The sequence below is a fragment of the Pelophylax lessonae genome, assembly GCF_965119305.1.
Source record: "Pelophylax lessonae genome assembly, chromosome: 9".
Classification (NCBI taxonomy): domain Eukaryota; kingdom Metazoa; phylum Chordata; class Amphibia; order Anura; family Ranidae; genus Pelophylax; species Pelophylax lessonae.
Window position 1 is genome coordinate 119,465,098 of NC_138776.1, and position 26,463 is coordinate 119,491,560.

Below are 26,463 nucleotides of genomic sequence, written 5' to 3' on the forward strand. Positions count from 1 at the left end.
TATATATGTTTGTTATTAAAGTGTCATGGCTAACTGCATTTCTTACCTAGCTCAGCATCATCTGTCCCAAATCTGGACTCGTACTGGCTGAGTAAGATCCTTATTAACATACAATTAAGAAGCCCCCTTCCTAATCTTTTAATCTTTTGTTAAGATAGGCATTGTTCGAATCTAAGATACCTGATGAGGTATCTGCCCTAGACAGGGTTCATTTTGATAAACACGGCTTTCCAGTCCCACACATAACAAAGAGAACTAAGCAGAATTTATGCTTAGTAGAAGTTCCAAAAAAGGTAAACTGCAATTTGTATTTTTTTTTTTTTTTTACTTTTACAATGTAAATGGGGACATGTAATAAATATAAAGTGGGTATTATCCCAATTTGGCTGTAGAAATAGAAATACCCTTTAATTATTGTTAAATTTACAATGACTTAGTTCACTCCAGATATTTTAAATGTAAATATAACAGTGGGCTGAAATGAGTAGAATACATTTTAGGAGACCACACTATGTCTTCTGGGGCCACACTTATTTAATTCCAGAAAAAAAAAATATAGCACTTTGGTACCCAACATACGCCACTTTATGGTTCATTGCCTTGCCATGGCAAAGGGGCTTGCATAATTCAGTGAAGCTACGAGCTATGCCATATAGGCCCAGCCAAGATGGACAGGTCACAGTGAAGAATTCTGACAAAACGTGATCCACTGGAGAAGGAAATGGCAACCAACTCCATTATCCTTGCCAAGAAAACATCATGAATAAAAACAAAAGTCTAACAGATATGACACCGGAAGATGATTTCCCCAGACTGGAAGGTATCCAATGTGCTACTGGGGAAGAGCAGAGGGCAATTTCAAGTAGCTCAAGAACTAATAAAATGGCTGGGCCAAAGCCGCAAGGACTCTCAGCTGTGGATGGTAGGAGTGAAAGGAAAGTCTGATGCTGTAAAGAAGAAAACTGCATAGGAACCTGGGAATGGAATGGGCAAATTCAACTCAGATGACTACTATATATACTACTGTGGACAAGAATCTCTCAGAAGAAATGGTGTAGCCCTCATAGTCAACCAAAGAGTGAGGAAAGCAGTATTGGGGATCAATCCCAAAAACAATAGGATGATCTCAGTCTGTATCCAAGGCAAACCACTTAACATCACAGTAATATTAGTTTATGTACTAACCGCTGATGCTATAGAAGCTGACATTTACAGCTTCTATGAAGATCTACAACCCCTTTTAGGATTAACTCCAAAAAAGATATCCATTACATTATGGGAGATTGGAATGCTAAAGTAAGAAGTCAAAGCATATCCGGAATAACAGGTAACTATGGCCTTGGAGTACACAATGAAGCAGGACAAAGGCTAGTCGAATTTTATCAAGAGAACATACTGGTAATAACAAACACTCTTTTCCAACAACCAAAGAGGTAACACTACACATGGACATCACCGGATGGTCAATACAGAAATCAGATTGATTATATTCTCTGCAGCCAAAGATGAAGACGTTCTATACAGTCAAGCAAAACAAAAGCTGAAGCTGATTGTGGCTCAGACCATGTGCTTCTTATGGCAAAATTCAGGCTTGAATTGAAGAAGGTGGGAAACACCACTAAACAATTCATATATGATCTAAATGGGATCCCTTGTGATTACTCTGTGTAGGTGATGAACAGATGTAAGGGATTAGATCTGATAGACAAAATGCCTGAGGAACTATGGAAGGAAGTGTGTAACATTGTAAAAGACCGAACAATAAAAACCATCCCATAGAAGAAGAAATGCAAGAAAGCAAAGTGGCTATCTGATGAGGCCATATAAATAGCTGAACAAAGAAGGAAGGCAAAAGGCAATGAAGAAAAGGGAAAACATACCCAAATGAATGCAGACTTTCAGAGTATAGCAAGAAGAGACACAAAGACCCAATTAAATAAACAATGCAAATACTTAGAGAAAAACAACAGAAAGGGAAAGACTAGAGAGCTTTTCAAGAAAACTGGATATATCAAGGGAAAGAGTTGTGCAAATATGGGAACGATAATGGACAAAAATGGCAAGGACCTGACAGAAGCAGAAGAGATAAAGAAGAGATGGCAGGGATACACAGAAAAACTATACAAGAAAGATATGAATGTCCCATATAATAACTATAATGCAAGGGAGGGGGCAATTCTCCCACCACCCATAAAAAAGATCCCATGGCAAATACACCGCTGGGATCACTTTTATGTGAAAGAGGACCACCCGCGCTGTAAGAAAATGACGGTATTTAATGTCAAAATACCGGCGCAAAACTGCAGCGTAAGGTCCGGAAGTGATTAAATTAGTTGTGAACCCTTACATATACTCAGTGAAGTGTCTGACCTTAGATGATACACAGAGATAAAACAAATCATCCTATATAAGTTGTACCTATCTACCTGCAGTATTCTCTTTTCTATATCTGTTCAAAGTCCAGAATTTAAAAACAAGGAGTTGATTTGTTAAAACTGGAGAGTGCAGCTGTACATGGCAGCCAATCAGCTTCTTACTTCTTGTTCAATTAAACCTGGAAGCTGATTGGTTTCTTTGCAGAACTGCACCCAATTTTGTACTCTCCAGTTTTAGTAAATCAACCCCTTAGTGCTCTCAATTGAGACCAGAAAATACTATAGAGGGATATGCTTTGTTAAATATTCATGTCTGAGTTTTACAAACACTTAACACCATTCCTGAAAGACTGAGCTGCAAAATGACATAAGATTAACTTTTAGTAACTGGGAACCAGCAGAGACCTTGTTCAATTTAAATTTCTAAACTACTGAGGGATGTGAAAATGGTGTTAGAGGGCTACATTTAGCCTAAAAATACCAGTTTGGAATGCCTGGTGTGGAATATTTTAAAAATCTTGACTTTCACAAGGCAATGGCATGTCATGGATTTTTGATTTTGCATGCTATTGTCTACCATTACTTTGCAGGTCATAGAATTTTATTCACCCTAAGAAAACAGCTGACTTTTCTTTATGCAGGCAGAAGAAGCAGTGTAAGAACATATAGCAAGAATGATCATACATCCTTATATCACATAACTGCCAATATGATTCTAAAATCAGGCCCTTCACCTGGTGATGGATGTGCATTTGCATGAAGAGTGAAGACACAGGGTGTTTTGGTTAATAATTTTTATCACTATTTAAAAATAATTTTTCTCTGGAAGTCGTTGGATATATGTGTAATACACAGCTGTATGGGACTTTGGACTATTTACCTATTATTGATTGAGGTATTACACCACACTGAATTTGTTTGAATATACTGTATGACTTACTGGTGTTGTGGAATCACTTTACAGTGTTTGGCTGTGCATTACATATTTTATTTTTTTAAATGCCCAGATTTTTTTAAATGCCCCAATTGCCCTGATTGTAATTATTATATAATTTGATAGAAAACACACAAAAATACACAAGATAAGCCAACTTCACTTTGTTTTCTGTTGTGCAACTGTGAAAAAAGTGAGATGAATCTCTTCAATGCGCAAACAAAACCAGTTTTATTAACCACTTAAGCCCCGGAAGATTTTACCCCCTTCCTGACCAGGGCCTATTTTGCGATTCGGCACTGCGTGACTTTAACGGACAATTGCGCAGTCGTGTGACGCTGTACCTAAACTAATTTGACGTCCTTTTTTTCCCCACAAACAGAGCTTTCTTTTGGTGGTATTTGATCACCTGTGCAATTTTTTAATCATGCGCTATAAACAAACAAATAGCGTCAATTTTGCAAAAATAACAATATTTTTCACATTTTTTTATATGAAATTCCCCCCCCCAAAAAAAAAGTAAAAATCTAAATTTTTTAACATTTTCGGCCAATTTCTTTTATGCTACATATGTTTGGTAAAATAAGCATATTTTGATTGGTTTGCGCAAAAGTTATCGTGTTTACTAACAAAGGGAAAGATTTTTGTCATTTTTGTTGTTTTTTTTTAACGCGTAATGATGGTGTACTGCGACATTGCGGCGGACAGATCGGACCCTTGACTGACATTTTTGACACTTTTGGGGTTACCAGTGACATTTCTACAGTAATCAGTGCTATACAAATGCACTGTTACTGTAAAATTACACTGGCAGTGAAGGGGTTAACTTTTTTGAGAGGGAGGGGTTATGTGTGTCCCTAGGGGCGGGATTCTAACTGTGATTGGCTATGGCTTGAGGTGTAGGAACAGTGATCCTACATTATAGAACCGTATAATCATTATTCCTATACAGGGGAGAATGACAGGCGGCTTGTTTACATCAGCCGCCTGCCTTTCTCCCTCTGCACCGACGATCACCGAGTGACCGGCGGATCGGCTCAGTTGGACCAGAGGTCAGGAAAAGGGAAGGGATTTGGAGGATGCTGGGTGATATTTGGTGATAATGGGGCGAGGGGCCTTGCATTCCACAGCAGCAGGGATCCTCTTAGCACAGAGTTCAGGAATGGCGCAATGTTTTCCGGGACCCCAATAAATCTAAGGTTGCTCCGGCATGACCTGTTCTCCAAATCCTCTAATGTTTCCATACTGACACGATTCAGCTTGTCTTGGGATTGCTCCGTGCCCTGAAATTGGTACAGTTCATCTTCCACATTAGAGAGGCCACTTACTACCTCTGTTATCCTGTGGGAGTGTGCATCAAACTCCCTTTTGATGCTTGCCATGCCAGCAACGACAGCCCGTTCCACAGAGGCCGCAATGGTGGGCGTTAGCAGGGCCACTACAGCCTGAGCTATTTTGTCTGTGGAGGGGTCTTGCGGAGGAGGAGTGGCATTATGTGGCTGCTGGGAGATGTCCGGCTGCAGCTGTGAGTTGTCCATGGCCGCCGCGTCTGGAAGGGTGCCGGTGCAGGCCGAGACCGCGGCCTTGATTTGTGGAGGGCCCGGCGGCGGACGCAGCGTGGCTTCCTCCAGGAAACGCTCCATCAGAGCAGAAGAAAAGGAGTGGTGCTGGGTCCCGAGGGTGTAAGGAGCAGGTACGGACAGATGGAGGTAAGCAGGGCAGGCTGGGCAAGATTTTATAGCCGATTTGAGGAGTTCCACTGCGGGAGCTGCTGAAAGCTCACCTACTTCATGGGGCACCAAAACCGGAAGTCCTTTTTACTGAGTTTTTAAGTGAATATTTAAAAAGGATGTGCAATAAACAGAACAAACAGTCAAACAATGTCAAATAAGACTGACTTATTTAAATAGAGAATATTCACTATAATATGCCAACGGGTACATCCAATGAGGGCACCTTAGGTCCAGAAAGGATGTATAAAAGCAAAACGAAAGATAAGAATGGAAAGAATATACACTAGTACACACCACGGGGATATACTCACTCCATGTGCATTGGGTTGCCCTAAATTTCGAAGTCAGTAAAGAGAAATAACAGGATTTCTTTTAATGGTTAAACATATAATTTTTAAATCTGCTCAACCATATGTCCCACAAAGCATGAAATTGAAGGTGTTTCCCGGTGTTCTATCAGATTTCCCTACCCACGTGATTTCTGGTTGAGATCAGCTGTGGATTCACCATGCAGCAGCTTGTAGCCACGTCACACATCCTACTGGGCATGCGCAGAATAGGTAGGGAATTTTGATAACATCGTAAGGGGTCAGGCAAAAGTCCTAGGATCGGGCAGCGGGATCTCTTATAACAAACATCCATCCGATCTCCATGGCCCACACTGCGCTGACCCGACACTGCACCGACCCGACAATCCAATCTCCATGCCCCACACTGCGCTGACCCGACAATGAGACAGTGGGCGTGCACGTTTGGGTAGGAAATAGGATTGTGCCATTGTCGGCTTGGCACAGTGTGTGCCATGGAGATCGGATGTATGTTTGCTATAAGAGATGCCGCTGCCCGATCCGTTGGTGCGCATGCGCCCGCTCATGCGCAGTAGGACTTTTTAGGACTTTTGCCTCATCCCTAATGATGTTATCAAAATTCCCTACCTATTCCGCGCGTGCGCAGTAGGACGTGTGACGCAGCTACAGCTGGTGCATGACTAATCGGCACCAGAAATGACGTAGGTAGGGAAATCTGATGGGGTAGGGTTTTCTGATAGAACACCGGCACTAAATGTTAGATGTTGTTCGTAAGTGGGTCAACTTGTTTCGTAACCTCTCTGATGTTGGGCGCTACATTACTCTTCCAGGTTCTTAGGATGATGAGTCTAGCAGCATAAAGTATATGCATAGTCAGAATTCTAAAAGTGGCAGGTATTTTGTCTACATTGATACCTAATAATGCTAGGCTAGGGTCCAGTTTTTGTATACAGCCACTAGCAGAGGAGATAAGTCTGAAAAAGCGAATTCCAAAAGCTTTTTATATTTGGACATTTCCACTGCGCATGATATAATGTATCCTCTTGTGAGCAACCTCGCCAACAAATTATCAGTCGATGATGAAAATTTGGCTATGTGGGAGGGGTCAAATACCATCTATACAATATCTTTCGTGAAATGTCCCAATTGGTGACATTTTTGGTAAATATGTAATTACTTTTGATGGCTGATTGCTATTGAGAGTCAGTAAAATTACGGTGCGGATCAGATTCCCACTTTAGCATGGATGTGGTTTTTTCAACAATAGGTTTGGAGTTGAGAAGGGTGTAAAATATTGAGATGCCTTTAGAATTGGGAATGACCTCTGTCTAGAAAGTTCACGGTCTATTGGGTACAATAATGTTTGGCATTTCACAGGCTTGAAAATAAGAGGTTATTTGGGCTTGAGGAATTCTCCACTTGAAATGGTATATGTTTGAGACACGTATTAAATTGAATTGCTTATCATTCATTATGTCTGTGGTATTTATGTTAGAGCAAGAGTTCCAGTTCTTGAAAGATAGATTGGGAATTACAGATGGTGGCGAAGAGAGAAAGAGTGGGAGGGTCAGAGGTGAGGATATCTGTTTAGTGTTTTGTATGAGGTTTCTCCAGGTCTGAATGGTAGCTGTTATTGTGGGATGTGTGTGTTTGAGAGGTTTTGGATGAAGGGAACTAGTCATAAGCATTGAGTTAAGACAACTTTTTGCTACATTCGCCTGTTCTATTGAACACCAAAATTAGACGAGGAAGGGGCAATCCAATATTTCACTTGAACCAATATGACTGCATCATAGTATTCTCTCATATCTCGTACTCCCATGCCACCACATTTTGTGTGTTGAGCATACAGACACCAGGATCTTTTCCTTTGCCAGACATAAGCTATGATGAGTTTTTTTCAGAAAAGTGAAGAAGGAGGACGGAACAACAATCAGTAGTGCTCTGTATAAATACAGAATTTTGGGAAGTAAAATCATTTTGAATACTGCTAGTCTGCCTGGACTAGTATTTAGCCAATTTGTCTAGCTCCCGGCCAGTGTTGCGTAGTAGTGACATATAATTGGCCTGGTATTATTGTGATACTGGAGTAGTTAATTCAATACCCAAGTAGGTCATGGAGGAGGGGGACCATTTAAGGGGAAATTTAGTTTTCAGTGTATCTACTATGTTTTGATGCAATCCTATGTTTAACACATTGCATTTAGAATCATTCATTTTGTAATAGGATACAGCATTGATCTCTCATAAGGTTAGACAAGTTGCTTCCGGGGAAAGAACCGGGTCTGTAAGTGCCAAAATTATGTCATTAGCAAAGAGCGTTATTTTGTGTTCCTGGCCTTGTACTTGAATGCCCCGAACAGACACCTGGTGTCAAATTTTTTGCACCATAGGTTCCTTTTTTAATATGAAAATTAAAAAGTGAAAGTGGGCAGCCTTGATGGGTGCCATTTGTTATATTAAAGCTATGTAATAACATCCCTTCTGTAAAGACCTGTGCCTCAGTGTGCGTATACGATGCTAGAATATCTGAGAGACTATTCCCCTGAAATCCGAATTTCATCAGTTGTGTGGTGATAACCCCAATGGATTCTGTTGAAGGCTTTTTTGGTGTCCTGCTAAAAATCAATGATCACTGCCATTACTGGTAAAAAAAGGTAATCAAATACCACTAATAGAAAGTTCCATTTGTGGGGAAAAAAGAATATCAGTTGCAGGACTGCGCAATTGTCAGTTAAAATAATGCAGTGCCATATAGCAAAAAATGCCCTGGTCGTTAAGGGGGCAAATCCTTCCATCCAGAAGTGGTTCATTTGCGCCTTTTTGAGAAATAATGAAAATCGGACGTAGGTAAAAATTTCTCTACAAATCTGGAGGTTTTCCTTTTTCACTTACAGCTTTCAGAGTTTATAAAAGACCCCCAAACCATATATTTTCTGATAGCACCTAGCCAGTAGAATAAAAAGAAGGTGCTACTGAGTTTTAAGGCCCTGCAATATTTGTGCAAATGTTTATCAAACCAATATTTTCGCTAAAAATACACTAAAATCATTTTTAGTGGATTCACACATGGCAAAATGTAAATAATTCCTACTAAATATAAAAGTTAAAACTGTACTGAGTTAATAAATAACAAATATTTGAATAAATATTTGTACATTTTAAATTGCACCTTTTTGTGAAATGGTGAAAACGGAATGTACGTAAAACTGTAAATAAAAACAATTTACTCTAAAAATCCAGAGGTTACCATTTTTCACTTACAGCTTTCAGTAATTTAAAAGTCCCCTCAGGCTTGGTTCGCACTAGTGCGATGCAGGAAACCCTGCAAATCCAGTGATTTGCTGGCAGTTCACACTGCCCCCCATGCAAACTGCTGCGGGTGTCAATACAAAGGTAATGACACTCCCAGATCGGTTTGCAAATCGCAGTGCAAACTATGATTTTGGACAGGAATCGAATCACATAGGTGTGAACACCCATGCGATTCAAAAAAGTGTCTGGCACAAGTTTGGTCTGAATGTGATGCAAATTCAGCCATACAGTTTGTATGGCTGAATTTGCATCGCATAGATATTGCATGTGATCTGCACAACAATGCAGTGCAAATCACATGCGATGTCTGGCATTGCATCAGTGTGAAACGGCCCTCAAACCAGACATTTTCTGATAGCACATGACCTGTAGAATAAAAGAAAGGGCTACTGATTTTTTGGGCCCTGCAATAATTGTGCAAATGTTCATCATATCTCTATTTTCACTAAAAATACACTTAAATCATTAATAGTGCACATAAACACAACATAACTTGCAAAATTCCTGCTAAATTACTGCTAAAGTATCATTCACATGTGGCATACTAAAGTGTACGCCCATGGAGGGTCATGTTTACCCGCACATGGATGCACAGGTGTTCCGTGCAGCCTTGTACAGGCAGTCCCATTCATGTCATTTGGGATTCAACAGCTGCACAGGCTTATCTGCTGTTCCCAAAACGCAGACAACATGAGCTCTGGGACCTCAAATGCAGACAGCATGAGCTCTGGGATATACACGCTGACCTACATGGATGTCAAATAAGGAGCAACAGCTCTGTTCATTCAGTTGCTACATCCCAAATGACATCAATAGGATTGCCTGCACAGAGATGCACCTGTGCATCCCTGTAAAGGTAGGCTGTCTATGCCCAGTGTAAACAAGGCCTTAGGCCCCTTTCACACAAGCAGAAAAATCGGGTCTGCCTGTCCGGTTTTCAAGTGGGGCCAATCGGACCACCCATTGTTTTCTATGGAGAGGTTGATATATTTATATATATATATATATATATATATATATATATATATATATATATATAAATACACATACCTTAACGCCTGCATAAACATTTGCAATTTTATTGTTATACCATAAAAATAACAGTATAATTCTTAAAGCGTAACTTGAACAAGGAACACAAAATATAGTATTCAGACAAAAAGCCTTTTTAGCAAGTACTGAAAATACCTATTGAGCTTGCAAGTGTTTTTATCACTCCCTGTGAGACAAGTGAAAGAAACTAGAGGCAAACATAATCTTCTCTTTACAAAATACTAATCCTATCACTCCACATGTAATAGAGACCAAAGGCAGACTTAAGCTGGATACACACTATACAAATTTTGTTGTCAGATTTCCTTTAGATTTACCTTTAACTATGTAGTGCAGGTGCCTGACTGATTGCATACAAATTGAAAGTGTTTAGATTTGACCTCCTATTATGGGGTTTTGGTAAATCTAATGGAAAAAATCTAAAGAAAATTGTATATGGCCCATTAGTCCAGCCTGGGTAGCTACCATTGTTCTCTCTAATGATACAGTAGAAGGGTAAGCGTAGCCACACAGGGATAGAAATTGTGTTATACATAGGATTACCAGGTGAAAATAAAGAAAATGCCTGAAGCAAAAAAAAAAAAAACAAATGCAGTCACCTGTGATCTGCAATATATTACATTTTTTGCTTTCAGTTTTGCATACACCTTGAATATATATGTATAATATAAAATAGTGTTAACTGCTGTTTGGATGCATTATCTTTGGATTTTCTAAAAGGCATCTGTAAAATGCTATCTTCCTTTTTATGGTCATTTTTAAATTGAAATAATGCAATTTAGTTATTATTTAGATTCAGATAAATGATAATCAAAAACAACATGTAAATAGTAAAAAGCATTATTGTATCTCTTTGATAAATATCACTTTTTAGTTGTAATGCATGAAAAGGAACACATTGTCTATGTTTAGTAAAAATGTTTTAAGAATATTTTGTAAACAGTTGTATCTATAGTTATTCCATGACAATGAGTAAAATTTGGAGAGATTCCATCAGCAGAGGTGATATAACAAAACTTTTATAGATGTAAGAGAACATAAGTCATAATATCACTGATCAAGCAAACTATATGTTTGCGAATGTCTGTGGGGAAAAAAAACTGTAAATGTCTAAAAAGTGCAATTTTTCATGTAATGTCACCCTAGTTACTTTGGCAATGGGTAATTATAGTGTTTTCACGTTAGTGTAGTATCACTACTATTGCAAAATATAACATAAAGGTGATGTGTACAATAAATACCATGTGATGAAAACCACATACAAATTGTCTCAAATACTTGGCTCTAAAGAGCAAAACAAATTGTGTTACACTGGAGGTTTGCTCACGTTTGAAGGTGATTTAAGGTAAGAATATAACGCTGTGGATATTTGGATTATCTGTATAGCACTTACCTTCTTCCGTCGGGTAAGGAGGAATTTCACCTGGAGGGATACTTAATTCTCTACACTTCATATTTCTTGCATATTTTGGATTTTTCCTCTTCACGGGTTGTGGTTGATCTCCTCATCTATACCCCAGCAAGAGGAGTCTTCTTTTTATATGAACTGTTATATGATTTAACCAAGTTCACTATTCCATGTTCATTTGTTTTTTGCAACATCAGTAAATTTGTTTTGCTTTTTAGAGCCAAATATTTGAGACAATTTGTATGTGGTTTTCATCACATGGTATTTATTGTACACATCACCTTTATGTGAATTTCACCCACACAGAATAAGCGCACTTTTTACTTTACACATACAAATATTTTTTCAGTTGCAGCTATTCACCTATCAGCGCACCCTTTTCCTTTAATATATTGCAAAATATAATAAAACATTAAAAAAGATTGTATGTTTATTACAAATGTAGTTCAAGTGGGGGCTAATGATAATTCAGGGGGGTTGCAGTAGTGGAAAAGACTCTCCCATGGCACATCATTTTTACAAAATGGGCATTTGGGGTGGAGAAGCAAAACCTTGCATGTTTATGATGCAGTAATGAGGTGTAGTGGAAGAGTCTTTCCAATCAACATGTTTTACTACTGTAATGTGCAACAGTTACCATAAGTAATTATTACATCACAGGCATATACTGTACAGGAGCTATAGTAACATGTGCTTGTGAAAAATAATGTTCCTTTGGACATCTTTATTACATCATGGGCATTTGCAACTCATGCCCTTTATGTAATAATGATGCACAATTGGAGGGGCTTTCCCAAGGCCACATGTTGCTATAAGTTGACCCATGAGGGCAATTAGGTGCACATACTTTGGATTTCAGGCACTATGTTCCAAATGGCTTTATATTATTTGGATGAAGGAAAGGGAAGGAGGGGCATCTATTAAAAAACCTATGTGACCAAATATATAATTGTGCTAAATATATATATATATATATATATATATATTTAATAAATGTCATTGAGCTAAACGGCTTCTCTTTTGTTAGTCTTGCTAAGGACAGTTAAGATAACCAATGTCATTTATGCAGACATCTATTCATATAAAAATAACAATATACCTTTACTCTAACTGTAACAGTAGCAATTCCAGGGGGCATGCTTCCTGCAGCGTCAAAAGCCTCCACAAGAAAAACATATACTGCCTCCTTTCCTTTAAATGATTCAAAGTCGAGAGGTTTTAACAGGGATAGCTCTCCCGTTGATGAGTTCATTGTAAACAGCTGCAAAACTTCCTGCGATCTTATCCGATATGTAATATTAGCACCGAGATCAGCATCCTTTGCCTGAAACATAATAAACAGATCAATATTAAAATCAAAGCAGACAAAGCTGGTGAATAAAGCAGGTTGAAGGGCAAGAATAATTGAACCATAGAAAATATATGTATTGAGCTTCTGAGAAGTCTCCAAAATAGGTTTGAAGGTTTACAGTTGTTTTTCTCTTTATTATGGGTCATTTTAATGCATTGATCAGTAGAAAATATAAACAGTTCAGCAGATATTTATCTGAAATTTCTGTCACATTCACGGTAAGCTTGCCTTTTGCAATCTCTCAACTTGATTAGAATTGATCTTTAACTGTTGTATTAACTTTGTCACTGCAAACATCTGAAGAAATAAAGGTTTCTCAAAGTGGTGTTATTTGAGGGTACATTATTGCTAAAAGGGTGGTTAGCACCAATGTGCTTTTATTGTTTATATTGGACATTTTAAGACATCCTGCTAAAAGCAACATTATATCTTAGGCAAAATAGCATCTTTGGTATAAACAACATTCATGGGTACCTTAAGATGATTTTAAACTATGATAAAACTCTCCTGCCATCTAAAAAATCTGTGCTGAGAAGTGTCCGGAAATGTGTCCCTGAATGTCAATGTTCACTATTTCTATGGTGAACTGACCAATACCCTTCCACTATTTGTATTGTGATTTGGCTTTTCAACTGCTTGCCAATAATAATTTACTTATCTATCAAATGAGTAAAGCAACCTTAAAATGGTTGGAATTTATGTATTTAATCAACCATTAATGGTCCATTTGTATCTGTCTTTAGAGTTACATTGACTGCAAGCAAGTTAATACTTTGAAATTTTGATTTGAATGCAGAATGGTTATAACTTCTATAAAGTTTTTCCTGTTAAATGTAATGTTTTTGTCACCTTTAGGAATTTTCCTATTACTTGTTTAAGTTTTACTTTAACAGGAAGAGAGGGGAACTCTCTTGAACAGGGATGCCAACAGCAATAAAAAAACACAATTTCTGGTAAAGTGGAGGTGGTTAGATGTTGTATCTAGTTTTTTATTTTTTTTTGTCAATGTGTTTGCTATCTGTGTCTCTAATAGGGAGTTTGAGATGTTACAGGAAGTCACAGGGAAAGAACATAAAGTGTGGTCTTCATCACAATGATCCAGACAGTAGTTTGAACCCTTCCCCACCCTATATTCTGATCTACACAGATCCTTTAACCACTTCCCGCCCGCCCTATAGGCAAATGACGGCGGGAATGTGGTTGTATTATCCTGACCGGACGTCATATGACGGCGGCAGGATAATACAGCTCTGCGCGCCCCTGGGGGCGCGCAGAGCGGCGATCGGTGATGTGAGGAGTCAGTCTGACTCCCTGCATCTCCGATCTCGGTAAAGAGCCTACTAAAGTAGGCTCTTTACCATGTGACCAGCCGTGTCCAATCACGGCTGGTCACATAGTAAACAGGAAGAGCCGTTGATCGGCTTTCCTTAGTTCGTGCCTGACAGGCACGAGTAAAGGAGTGCCGATCGGCGGCTCCCCTGACAGGGGTGGGTCGGCACTGGTAATCAGATCATTGATTACCAGTGCAGACCCTCGGGGGGGTGCCACTAGAACCACCAGGGATGCCCACCCATAACCCCAGGGATGCCCACCTATGACTCCAGGGATGCCCACTATGGCCACCAGGGATAGCAATCAGGGCTCAGGGAGCCCCCCATTGCCCTCCCCATCAGTGCTGCCCGCCAGTGCCCTCCCTATCAGTGCTGCCCACAAGTGCCCATCATTGCCATCTATCAGTGTCGCCCACCAGTGCCCATTATTGCCCACCAGTGCTGCCTATCAGTGCCCATTAGTGCCCATCAGTGCTGCCCGTCAGTGCCGCCTATCAGTGCCCATCAGTGCCCACCAGTGCCACCTATCAGTGCCCATTAGTGCCCATCAGTGCCACCTATTAGTGCCCATCAATGCCACCTATCAGTGCCCAGCAGTGCCCAGAAGTGCCGCCTATCAGTGCCCACCAATGCTGCATATCAGTGCTACTTATCAGTGCCACATATCAGTGCCACCCCGTCAGTGCCACCCCATCAGTGCCACCCCATCAGTGCCTGTCAGTGCATTCTCATCAGTGCTCATCAGTGCAGGAAAAAACTTATTTATTTACAAAATTGTATAACATAAACAAAAAAACTTTTTTTTTTTCAAACTTTTCGGTCTTTTTTTATTTGTTTAGCAAAAAGGAAAAAACCCAGAGGTGATCAAATACCACCAAAAGAAAGCTCTATTTGTGGGGGGGGGGGAAATGACATAAATTTGGTGTAGGTACAGTGTTGCATGACCGAGCAATTGTCATTCAAAATGCAACAGCGCTAAAAGGGGAAAATTGACCTGGGTAGGAAGGGGGTGATAGTGCCCGGTATTGCCATTAACATTCATTGAATAAACCCTTTTTAGCCTTTGGAGTCCCTTAGAAAAATATCTCTTCAAGCTTCTCTTCAGCATTTTATACTAGCAGAGTGTATAACAGATTAAAGCATCTTGTCTTTGAGAACAGATTTATGACTTTGGAAAGTGATTACATATTTACACAACCATAGTATTCACAAGCAAAGGCATCATTACCATTTTTGTATATGCAAAACATACTCTTTTAAATTCACCTACGAATAACTGTAATACAACAAAAGCAAATAATATGTTCAGGAAAAAGTGTAGTACATATCACAAGGACAACAATTATTAATTGTCTTTACTCTGCAATGGTAATACATAGCTTTGCACAAAATGAAAAGTGGCAGAGATTACATCAATGCATGATTCACAAGTTGTAGTAAAACTCCATTAGTTGGAGGGACTGTCTTCATTATTACTACGTGAGTAGTCTCATTGTTATAATTACAGCAAACAGACAAAACATTCATCAAACCACAGTCGGTGTGGGTCATTATGCACACTATCACACCCTTCCCACAAATAATCTGGCCTCTTCTCAGGCAAAGCAAACCACACTAGTGCAGGCCTTCATATAAAATAGGTTGGATTGTTAGCACACCTACACCCACCTAGTAAAGGACAAACCCACCAGTGTAATTTATTCTGTTTCTTCATGTGTGCCTCAAGTACTCATACCTGCTGATCAGGAACACACACTCTTGGCAAATGAAAGAATGCACCAGCTATATAAGCATATGTAAATAAGTGAAGTTGCGCTGTGCTGAAAATTAAAAGTTATTATGTGTAATAATGACTGTAAAAAAGATAAATAAATAAAAATAAAAACTTCTAACACATTTGATAATTAAAGAAACCAACAATAGTCTATTTGCACTAATAATTGAATACCAGTGCAAATACATAAAGAAATAATGTCCAACACAATATTCAGATTATGTCCTTCACGTGACAATGTGTCCTTCTACCACCATATGTGATATCCTCCACCAAGACCAGAGATATAGACTTCAACAGGTCTAGAGCGCTATGGGCTTTAACCCAGTCAGGGCCTTGTGTCTCCAGAGGGATTGGTAGACTGGCTAGTAGGCTCTACCAAATATATATCCTGGGCCAATGATCCAGCTTTACAGCCTCTCAAAAGGTGGCACTCCCCATAAAATGCAATAAAAAATTGCCATAGTGTAAAAACGTACCATGCTTTATTGGTGTATAACAAAATTGCACTTACAACAATGCAATGTAAATCCACATAAATATCATAGCCCGCAAGCTGTAGCAACTTCGCCTATCCTTCAGGGATCTCTAGGCGTGGTGACATCAGTGCGTAGAGTACTACACTGTAAACAGTACTACACTGGGGGAGCACAAGTGTGAGCATCTTACCAGAGGAAGAATTTCACTTTTGGCATTTGGACTGTACAATTTGGGACTTTTCAGCACATATATTTAGTTTACGAGTGCACTTTATAAGGATGTAGCACCCTCCTAGACAGGTGCAAGGTAAAAGGCATATTTTTGGCTCCTGCTGCTTATCAGGGGAGTTTGATCTGTTAGTTTTGCCTGTCACATGTTTCCAGGTGTGATTTACTGGGTCTATGGGAGTGTCCTCACTGGTATCCAATGAGGGAGCTTGTCGGACAGTGGAGGAGACCTAGCCAGTAGCACACCAGGGTTTATGGCTGTCTCAGTGGGTGGGCATTGCTGCAATGCATCCGGGGATTGGCAATAAATTCAGAGGGAGCATGTGACAGGGCGTCTTTGGCGGGAAGCAGAGTCCCAGGAGGAGGTGGACAGCTGTCTCTCCTCCTGCAGGTGTGAGGAAGGTGGTTCAGGCGGTCGGCCTAGTGAACCAAGTGTGTGGAGCTGAGCTGCAGAGGATCCAGAGCGCTGACAAGTGGAGCTGCTAGCAGAGACTGTTGGGAAAAACAGTATCATGAGTACCAGGAGCTCTGCCTAAGGGTCTGCCTAAAAGAGGGGACCACTCCAGGGAAGTCAGGGGATCAAGGAGCTAGCTCACACGGGAAGTTAATTAGTAAAGGGGGTGCCTTGTAGTTGACCCTGAAGACTGAGAACAAAGGGGGTGCCAGGAAGGGCCATGAAGTTGTTCAATAATACAGTACAGATTACCCTTCAATAATACAGTACAGATTTACCAGCAAATTGTGCATAGTTGTATAAAGTTGGAGTATCCCACATATTCCCTTCTCCTATCCAAGTTCCAAATAAAAACACAAAAACCAAAGCTACTGGACTGTTTCCTGACTGAGCTAAAACACTTGGGAAAATGTCAATCTGTCATTGTGTTGCTAATGGCAACCCAGGGGAACCTGTAATGAGTAGTGCTACAAGTACTTATGCTTTTTAATAAAAAGAAGGGTTTTTGTAGTGTTTTGGGTAAAGCATAAAAGGTAGGTATTTTAGGGAATTTTACAAGAATTGCCTCATATGTTTCCTTGTCAATTATGGCCTTATGATAAGTTTCAATCAGCTTTTGCGTAAACTCTCTTTGAAACCAATCCATCATATCCATAGAGATTACATGATACCATTATTGCTTGTCAAGGATTTTCAAACACATGGTATGAATTTAGTCCTTATCCATTAGGTGAAATACATTTTCTCTACGGCCATATATTAGTACAAGGCGAAGATAGGACATCTATCCATAAGACATCATGTTTTTTGAGCTGATTCAATAGAAGTATTATTGGGATTGGGTTAAAAAAGGAAAGCAGACAGGTATGAGGCGATAATTTACTAATACCACTGTATGAGATTCAGAAATGCTGCTGTATGTTGTGACACAAATTAAAGTCCATAATTGATATCCTTTATTTTATATATTGGTATACACAGCTCTTACATACATCTGTATAATGAGACCTTGCTGGGGGGATTCTCTTATAGTCCCTGTGTCCGCCCGGGAGGCATATTATGATGACCCAGTTCATTCTATCAGTGTTTTTGTAAGTAATCAGCTTGGAGATATTGTTGTTTGCACTTCTCTTTCTATGGAAATTGTAACACATTTATGATTGTGTACGTACATGGTTATATCTTCCTATGTATATCTATATGATGGTTATTGTGTTCCTCCCTTTTTTGTTTGGGTTTTGAAGAAGCTATGCTTACGGCAAAAAGCATTGACCTACCACCTACAGAGGTTACTTTAATTCACAAAAATCCCCAGTTGGGGTTTCTTCATGACATCATCCCGATTCAGGGAGGGTGCCAGGATTGACCCCTTTGGTGGTCATATGTTTTACATGTTTCATGTACTGTTGTCATGATCAATGTCAATATGGCGTTCATCAAACACCATTGAGGTCAGACTGCCTCCCTCCCAGGATAAGACTGGGCTATAATTGTGCATATATATATACATATAAGAGTATATACAATCTATAATCAGATGTTGCATAAACTGGCAGTAACAGGTCATGTACTCCCACTTAGGTTCAATAGAATAAGGCAAATGTAGTGCAGGAAACAGCTTTACCCACATCTTCACCAGGAAAGTTCAAGGAACACTTATTGAATATTCCTTGATGCTCAATAAGTGCTACTGGCTCCAGAATTGTCAGTATCCACTCCGCTACAAGAAATCCACACAAGTTCCTCTCAATGGGTCCTAATTGTCCTCCCCCGGATAGAATAGTTCATGCTTGATCAGGGCCACACTCCCTCTGAGGAAGTCCCCACAGGGAGGAAATTTATCATAGATCTGTGGCCCATCAAGCCCAAGCATGAATAATTCTATCCAGTGGAGATTTTTTCATTCCATTCCATTGAAGGGATCTTTGGTTAATGTGAGCAACGATAAACAGTGAGATCACTGAACAATTGTATTCTTCTTTTTACTCTTATTACTCTGAACAATTAAGTACTGTCATGGAGGCTTTTTTATTTGCACTAATATCTAATTTTTTATAACATGCTTTCAGGGTGTGCCTCCTTTTTTGAGGCCCAAGCAGTACTAACATAATTCACCCTATTGATCTTTTATCTCTTCCATGTTGTTCAGGTAAATCTCAACCTGTCCAGAGATCTCTACATCTAAATTAAACATTTGGCATGTTAGGGTGTGTTCTGAATAGTATAGCAACCAGACAGAAGTGATTTGATCCATCTAAGCTTCTGCATCAACCATGTACAAATATAAATTGTGTCAGAACTCTGGTAGATGGACACATTTCCAGTGGCTTTAGGGGAATTGATACATGCATTTTATTGTGTATTTTTGTGAGTATATTGGCAATTTTTTAAGTCTTAACTCCATGTATCCTCGACCAGGTTGGGTGATGCACTAAGTCCAAACAGATGGCTTTTGGATTTTGTACCTCCCATTGGACCCTTAGACTGAGCAAGGGGAAGCATAGTCAGCTTATCTGGTACACTATTTTTGCTTGCTATGTAATAGAGCAAGGGACCACTGAGATTTATGTTTATTAAACCAGTTAGTTAGGACTATAATTCTCTGAATCTTAAGTGATGCCTAAGTTACAGTATATGTTAAACTGCACTATTGCATTAGCCATGCCTTTATAGTAAAGTGGTTAAAATAAACTTGTGGGGACTGTATTTTACAACCAAGGCTTTGAATTTTCTTCTTATCTAAGGGTGGACCTTTGGTTCCCATGGAAGATGACAAGACAGCAAAAGTAGGAGTTGGTCACACCAGTAAGACTATCACAAGATAGTGGGGGGGGGGCACTAAATAGTGGGAAAGCTGTTAATAAGAAGGGAAAGGAGGTTGCAGCCAGGTTGGAGTTGATTGCCATTGTGCACGTGCAGAAGACAGCATGTAAAAATATATACTGTCACAACACAATATGAAAGTTTTGTTTACCCCAAGCAACTGGCCCATCAGGCTTATTATAAAACACTTGAATTCATTTCTGATGGGATGAGTGATTCAAAGCATAGCAAGCACACTTGAAAACACAGATTTATTCTCACAGAAATTTAGAAACATAAGAGTGATGTTTCCTTCCTACAGTAGACTAATTTTTCAATAAACAAAGCTCCCATCCTATGGGGACAAGATTTACCCCATGTATTCTCATTTTTTCTAACCAGAAAAATCAAGAGGTGTATTCATTCATTATTAAACATGACAAAGTGCCGTGGACCATGTTGGTGAAATGTTGGTGAAATGCCGAAACCAAGAAGGGCACTGTCTTCTTATTAAAAGTCTACATTAGATGCATTAAAGTACTTTTTAGAGGGAATTACAGTTTTGGGGGTGGGGGGATTTCATGCTGATTTTAGATTCACACATTGACTGTTTCCACAAGGTAGCTCATTTTTCTGCATCTTCTCTCAGATACATTAGGTGGACCCTTTATACTCAATAACTGGCAAATACCTAGTGCATCCACCATCCTACCGCAAAGGATTCTTACCACTTTCTGTTACATTATTTGAGAGTTCTCCTGGTATCAAATTTTTTATTTTTTTTCTCACTGTCATTTTCACCTTACCAGTGGGTCTGAGATAGCTAACATTACTATTTGAGCACCAGTAAGCCTACTAATTTCCTTGGGAGCACATAAACGTCTGCCCTAAAATTGGTGCCTAAATGAATCCCTTCTTCTTTAAGATCCCCTGATTAAAATAGAAATAGAAAAAAAAACTTGTAAAATTTGTTTTCCACAAAAATCACCCCTGATGTGCCCCTACGCACAATTTAGGATTTACATTAAGCCTACATATGAGGTCTATAGGTCAAACTCTGGATCCAACATATAAAACAACAAAAAGGAATTGTGTGGAGAAGGGTCGGCTGATTTGAAATACAGGCACCGTCCCCGATCAAAATTGGAAATTGTAGTACATCCAGATATGCAAGTGAGGCAAAGGAAAAAGGGAGACTGGAAGAGTAGGGAAACAATCAAGCATATCTGGACAAAAAGGGGATTTAATTGTGCCATATAAACACTAAATGAATCAACAAATATATAAAAAAAGTATCAAAATGTATTTAAACATATGAATTGTAACATGTGATTCTAAAAAGAGGAATAATCATACTAGTTATACATTATCTGATACATATCTCCAGATAGGAGGTGTGTACAAAGGTTCACTGATTGATCCATGGAACAACAAGGATGGCTTATTATTTTTTTTTTTTTTCACAAAAAATTATTGATCTACTAACATGAATACACCAACTGGAATCCCTCCATAAAGCCAGACTACACCACTAGTCTGAATAAACCATCTGGAATCCCTCCGTTAACAAAAACAGTGAACGTCTTCATGGAACTGGTCAGCTGCTGACTCCGGCTGCCCTCAGTTTTGACAAGGCAATTGCAACACTGACCTAATTGCATTAGGACTTGTAGGTACCAAGGAACCGCCCACTAACACTGGGGCGAGACGGGAAGGTGGGATCGGGAGATTCTGATAGCTCGGGCTTCCTTTCCTTTGTTTACCTTCCTTTTCCCTGCCCATTTCCAAATAAATAATTTCTGCCTAGCAACACATGATACTTAACCATCCTTCCTTCCCAATTGGTTGAACAATAAACAATTTCCAATAAATTTCTAAATAATTAATTTCTGCCTAGTAACACATGATACTAAACCATCCTTCCTTCCCAATTGGTTGAACAATAAGCAATCGGACATCCCCCGGCCGGGTTGCCTGGTAACCATTTAGTTCTTAAGTAGATGGAATAGACGTGGTCGACGCTACTCCAGATGGCGTCAGTGTGACGAAACGCATCGAGAGCGTGACCACATCACTTCCGTCTAACGATCCCGAGGCTCGGAACGCACATCCGGCGGTTGGCACGCACGCTAATCCCAGGCGTGCACCGCGAGAGAGGAAGTTGCGGCTCCTATGCCAGACGGACGCACTACCTGTTGATATTTTATGTGAGTACGTGTCTATTTTTATTGAAATAAAAAGTTTTTAAGCGATTCTTCACTATCGGAGGCTTCTTTCCCTTTTTTATACCCGGGTATTGTACTGGATACTCCCCTAATTTACTGATGCTGTAAGCCAAACACCTACTTTATCGCCGAGTGGAATCGAGTTAAGGGAGGAAGGATAGGAGAAGTGACCAGTTTGCCGGTGTATGGGAGCGATCCCCAATATCGACCCGCTACTCACCCCTGTAGGGGTACTTGAATCTGGTAAGCCCAGGACCCCAGGAGAAGGGGAGCACCCTACCTTCCGCCCACTCACTGCACTCCGGGCCATAGAGAAAAGAGCACTTTAACAATTTGTATATGGACTATACATCTTTAGGACTTTTTGGATTCACTCACCAACTTTGATTGCATGACACCTGGATTGATCGGTTGTGTCTTTACATAGTGACATTTATTTATTTAGCTGAGTTTGCACAGTTTCACCTTTTAAAGCTGCACCGCTGCATCCGTGTATGGGCAGCTATATCTGTTTCTTTTATTGAACTCCCACCGTATATTCACCACTGAAGTTATATATACCTTATGTGTATGAGTATACACTTTCATCTTGTTTACTAATAAGGCACATTTTCCTTTTACCTGTATTTAAAACTGCAAAGTATTTTTTCACCTTGGTATTTATATGCACATAACCACTTATTTTGTATACACATATGTTTATATGCACATAGAGAGCTGATTTGCACACACCTGGAGATATATTTATTTATTTCGTTGGACCTGCATGATTTTATTGCCGGCTCTCCACATATATTACGGTTAGCGGATTTGCACATATTTGGTACCTTATTTATTTATTTTGTCATAAGCTACACAGGTTTATTGCTGATTTTTGCACATATTTATTCGTCACTTTATTTACACGCATTGGGTAGTATATTTATTTATTTATACCGCTAGATTTGCACACGTTTAGTCTTGGGTCTGCACATACTCTTATTTATATATTTCCTTATAGTAACACGCACACCGTTATTTGTGTATCACCTGCATACCTTTTACTACGCATTGGACTACCTATACTACATTTATACTAGTTGAATTGCTTATGTTTTTACCCAACATGGATGCACATACATTTTAATTTTAAGCTCTTATTCAATCACTACCCAATTTTAATTAGGAAACTATATATATACATTCTCTACCCTCTACACTGTGCAATTTTTCTATAAAACCACCAGGTAACACTTTTGAGGAGTGATCAACCACCATTAAGTAATCCAATTTTTATTTCCCATTACCTGACACTTATCCGGCAGCGCCAATCACTTCCTTCTTTATTCATTCCTTTTATGAATTCAGAACCAACGTAGTCATTCCCTAGCTAACACTCTCCATCAAAAAAGAGAGAGCACTTTTGTTCCCACTATCCACACTTCTACTGAATACAAGTCTGCCCTACCCCAGGAGATTGCTGCGGCATTTAGAGATTATTAGGGACAAGCCTCTCACCCCAATGACCATGCACATAGACTTTATTAAAGATCACCCTATGAGATCAGGCTTACTGTCTCTGGACAAAAGCAGTGCTCAGGCTCTTGAGGACCCAATAGTCCCCTCAGAATTTTTACTCACTATCAAGTCTACTAACACTGGCAAACTACCTGATCCAGATGGGTTTTCACTCACTTATTATAAAACATTCCAACATTTAATGATCCAATGTTTTGTGGATGCATTTAATTCAATATGATAGAATCAGGACCTTCATCCCTCTGCCTTAGTTGGTAATTCCGAGACAGGCAAAAGATGCACAAAATTGCACATGCTTACATCCAATATCCCTCCCAAATATCAATTTGAAACATTTTTTGCCAAGATATTGGCTAACAGGCTAGTCTCTTATTTACAAAAAAAATATTCCACTGGGACCAGATAGGCTTCATGCCTATCAGGGAAACCAGAGATGGCACAACATTGAATGTGATCCACTCGACCCTATCTTAGCCAGAACGTACCTTCCTATTTTCCACAGGGGCTGAAGAGGCTTTCAATAGGGTTGATTGGACCTTCACCCATTATGTCATATCCATATCCAGCATTGGATAAATTCTCTTTACTCTCCCCCGTCAGCATATGTTAAAGGTAACAGAATTATTTCTGAGACCTCCTCCATCAGAAATGGGACTCATCAAGGCTGCCCACTTAATATTTATTTTAACTCTAGAACCTTTGCTACGATTATGTCTTCAATTTGCCTCCAGGGGCCTACCGTGTAAATTGGGCCAATTATTGTTTTTCCCGTTATTCCATCTTGGTGCATATTATGTGGTGTAGGTCTGGATCTTGAGGGACTGATGCTTTCCCGGTGGGTTTAATTGATTGTTTTTAAAACTGTACCCATGCATGCTTATCCCACATATTCATGACATATGACACTTGAACCTTATATGTTTTTCTTCTGTTTAACAATGTCCCTTGCATATATTTCCTGATGAAGCCAGGGTGGCAAAACATGTAGATGATTATATGTAAAGGGCCACGCTTCAATATAAATTTTATGTATACAGCATATTATCAGAATCTTTATATTCATGTTTTATTGTTTTAATGAAAACTTGCAAAAAAATATTGTGTAATTTTAACAGTTATTTGTTTGTTCATGACTTTGCACCTAAAAAATCCCATTCAAAATACCTCAGTTGGTTCTCTTTAATTTGTAAGGGATGATGATGCCACTTACCTTTTCTCATCCTATCCACAATATCTGTAATATCTATAAGATATTACAAGATTACAATAATAGAGGATGCAGTGTTATCTACTCAAAATGTGCTACTCCCCTGTATATATCATTAATCCATAAATATTCGATAAATATCCCCTGAAGTGCATAGAGCAGTGATCTATGGATTTGGGTAATTGTGCAGAAGATAAATGGTCAATAATAGAGAAGATAAATGGTCAGTAATAATAAGGGTAATTCCCCCTGTCTTAATGTTAGCCCTTTTACAGAGTAACTGAGAGTTGTTTATTGTCCAAAAAACAATTCACTTTATAGAATAGACCTTTGGTATAGTTTCAGTTGTATTAGATGTGGACAAGCCCCATGAGATTTCATGAATATTATCTGGAGATAGGACATTAGAAAGATGTTCAACATTTTAATACCTTTAAAAAATGTCATACAGGACCTATATATGTGCATTTTGGTGCACCCAGGAGTTCCAGAGAATCAACCCCAGCCCTGCAAGGTCAAAGTGCTAACTAAAAAGCCCTTGTGCTGCCATCAAAACAACAAAAGAAACACAGAAAAAAATTACCTGTACTTGTAGAAAGACTGTCCCTGGCATCATGTTCTCAGGTACAGACACAGAATAAGAAGCATTTGTAAAAACAGGGCTGTTGTCATCAATATCAGTAACTGTGATAGTAAGAGTTATTGTAGACCGACGAGGATCAGCAGGTGCACTGTCTGTTGCCTCCACAGTGAGTTCATAAGTGTCTCTTATTTCCCTATCCAATTTTACAGATGTATAAATACTTCCATTGGAGGTGATCCGGAAAATATTATTAAGATTTGCCAGACTGTAACGTACTTGACCATTGACTCCAGCATCAGGATCAGTGGCCTAAAATTAATCAAAATAAAGAGGTTAATATATACTCACATATTCACATGTAATGAAATGTTTAATACTTATGTTTTGGCTTTTATGTGTAATTATTATCTTTGTATACCTTGGATTGTGCATTTTGCTCCACAAAAACACCCAAAAAGAATGATTTACTAAATCAGTTTTAGAATCTTTATAGAATAAATTGTGTGAAGGTTATTTTTAATTATCCAATTACGTGAAAATCAAATCCCTGTTAATTTATTTTCTGCACATGATTGGATAATTGAAATGAAAGCACAACATAGTTATGCGCAATATTTTATACTCACCTGACTAAAAATATATATTGCTAGATATGTTTTTTTTAATCATGATAAAAAAAATCAAGATACATATACAAAACAGGTATACTGTATATTGCTTTACAAAAAAGCACAAAATGAATAACAAATCATGAAATAATCTATGCACATACTGTAGGTCATTTTATCTCCTTTTCTCTATTTTTAATGCACTATTTAGCAGAATATAAACCTGGCACTGCAGAGAAAAATAGGTTTTCTCTTATGTATAATGTCCTTATATTGGAGTACAGAACAGGACACAGGACTTGTTTTCATGGACCATAGGTTATATTCAGGTTACCTTACGATAATTAGATATTAGCAAGAACTTGCTGGGATGTTCCAGTTTTTTTTATTTTTTAGTGACTAATAAGGAAAGATCAAGACACAGAGGTGAGGGGGCTATGCCCTATACTGTACTCCAAGATGAGGAATTTAAGTAAACATTCATATTATTTTACCAGCACTTGTATTTATAAAGCATGGGACATCCCAAGGCAATAAATTGGGGGTTGGGTAACAACTGTCCTGTGGTTGCAGCATCAAAAGTGAGATTCAATTTCCACTTTTATTTGATTATATAATCAATCAGCTACTATAAACCCTACCATCGCTTACCAGATGTGTTAAGAACAGAAAGAAAAGAGGTCAAATGCATGCATTTAGAATGGTTCATTCACGAAGATCACCCCTGTCAGCCCTGAGTAATTCAAATGGACACAAAATATTTCCAATTTATTTATT

At 38.9% G+C, this 26,463-nt stretch overlaps 1 protein-coding gene across 1 annotated transcript in view; it reads right to left on the reverse strand.

Moving 5' to 3' along the window:
• The window catches only part of PCDH15 (protocadherin related 15), a 1,730,880-nt gene that overhangs the window by 430,203 nt on the left and 1,274,214 nt on the right, over positions 1-26,463 (reverse strand). Inside the window, exons 20-21 of the mRNA XM_082269384.1 lie at positions 25,079-25,387; positions 12,226-12,450 (exon numbers count right to left, since the gene is read on the reverse strand). Coding sequence (XP_082125510.1) covers positions 12,226-12,450; positions 25,079-25,387 — 534 coding nt within the window. The remainder of the gene's footprint in view (positions 1-12,225; positions 12,451-25,078; positions 25,388-26,463) is intronic.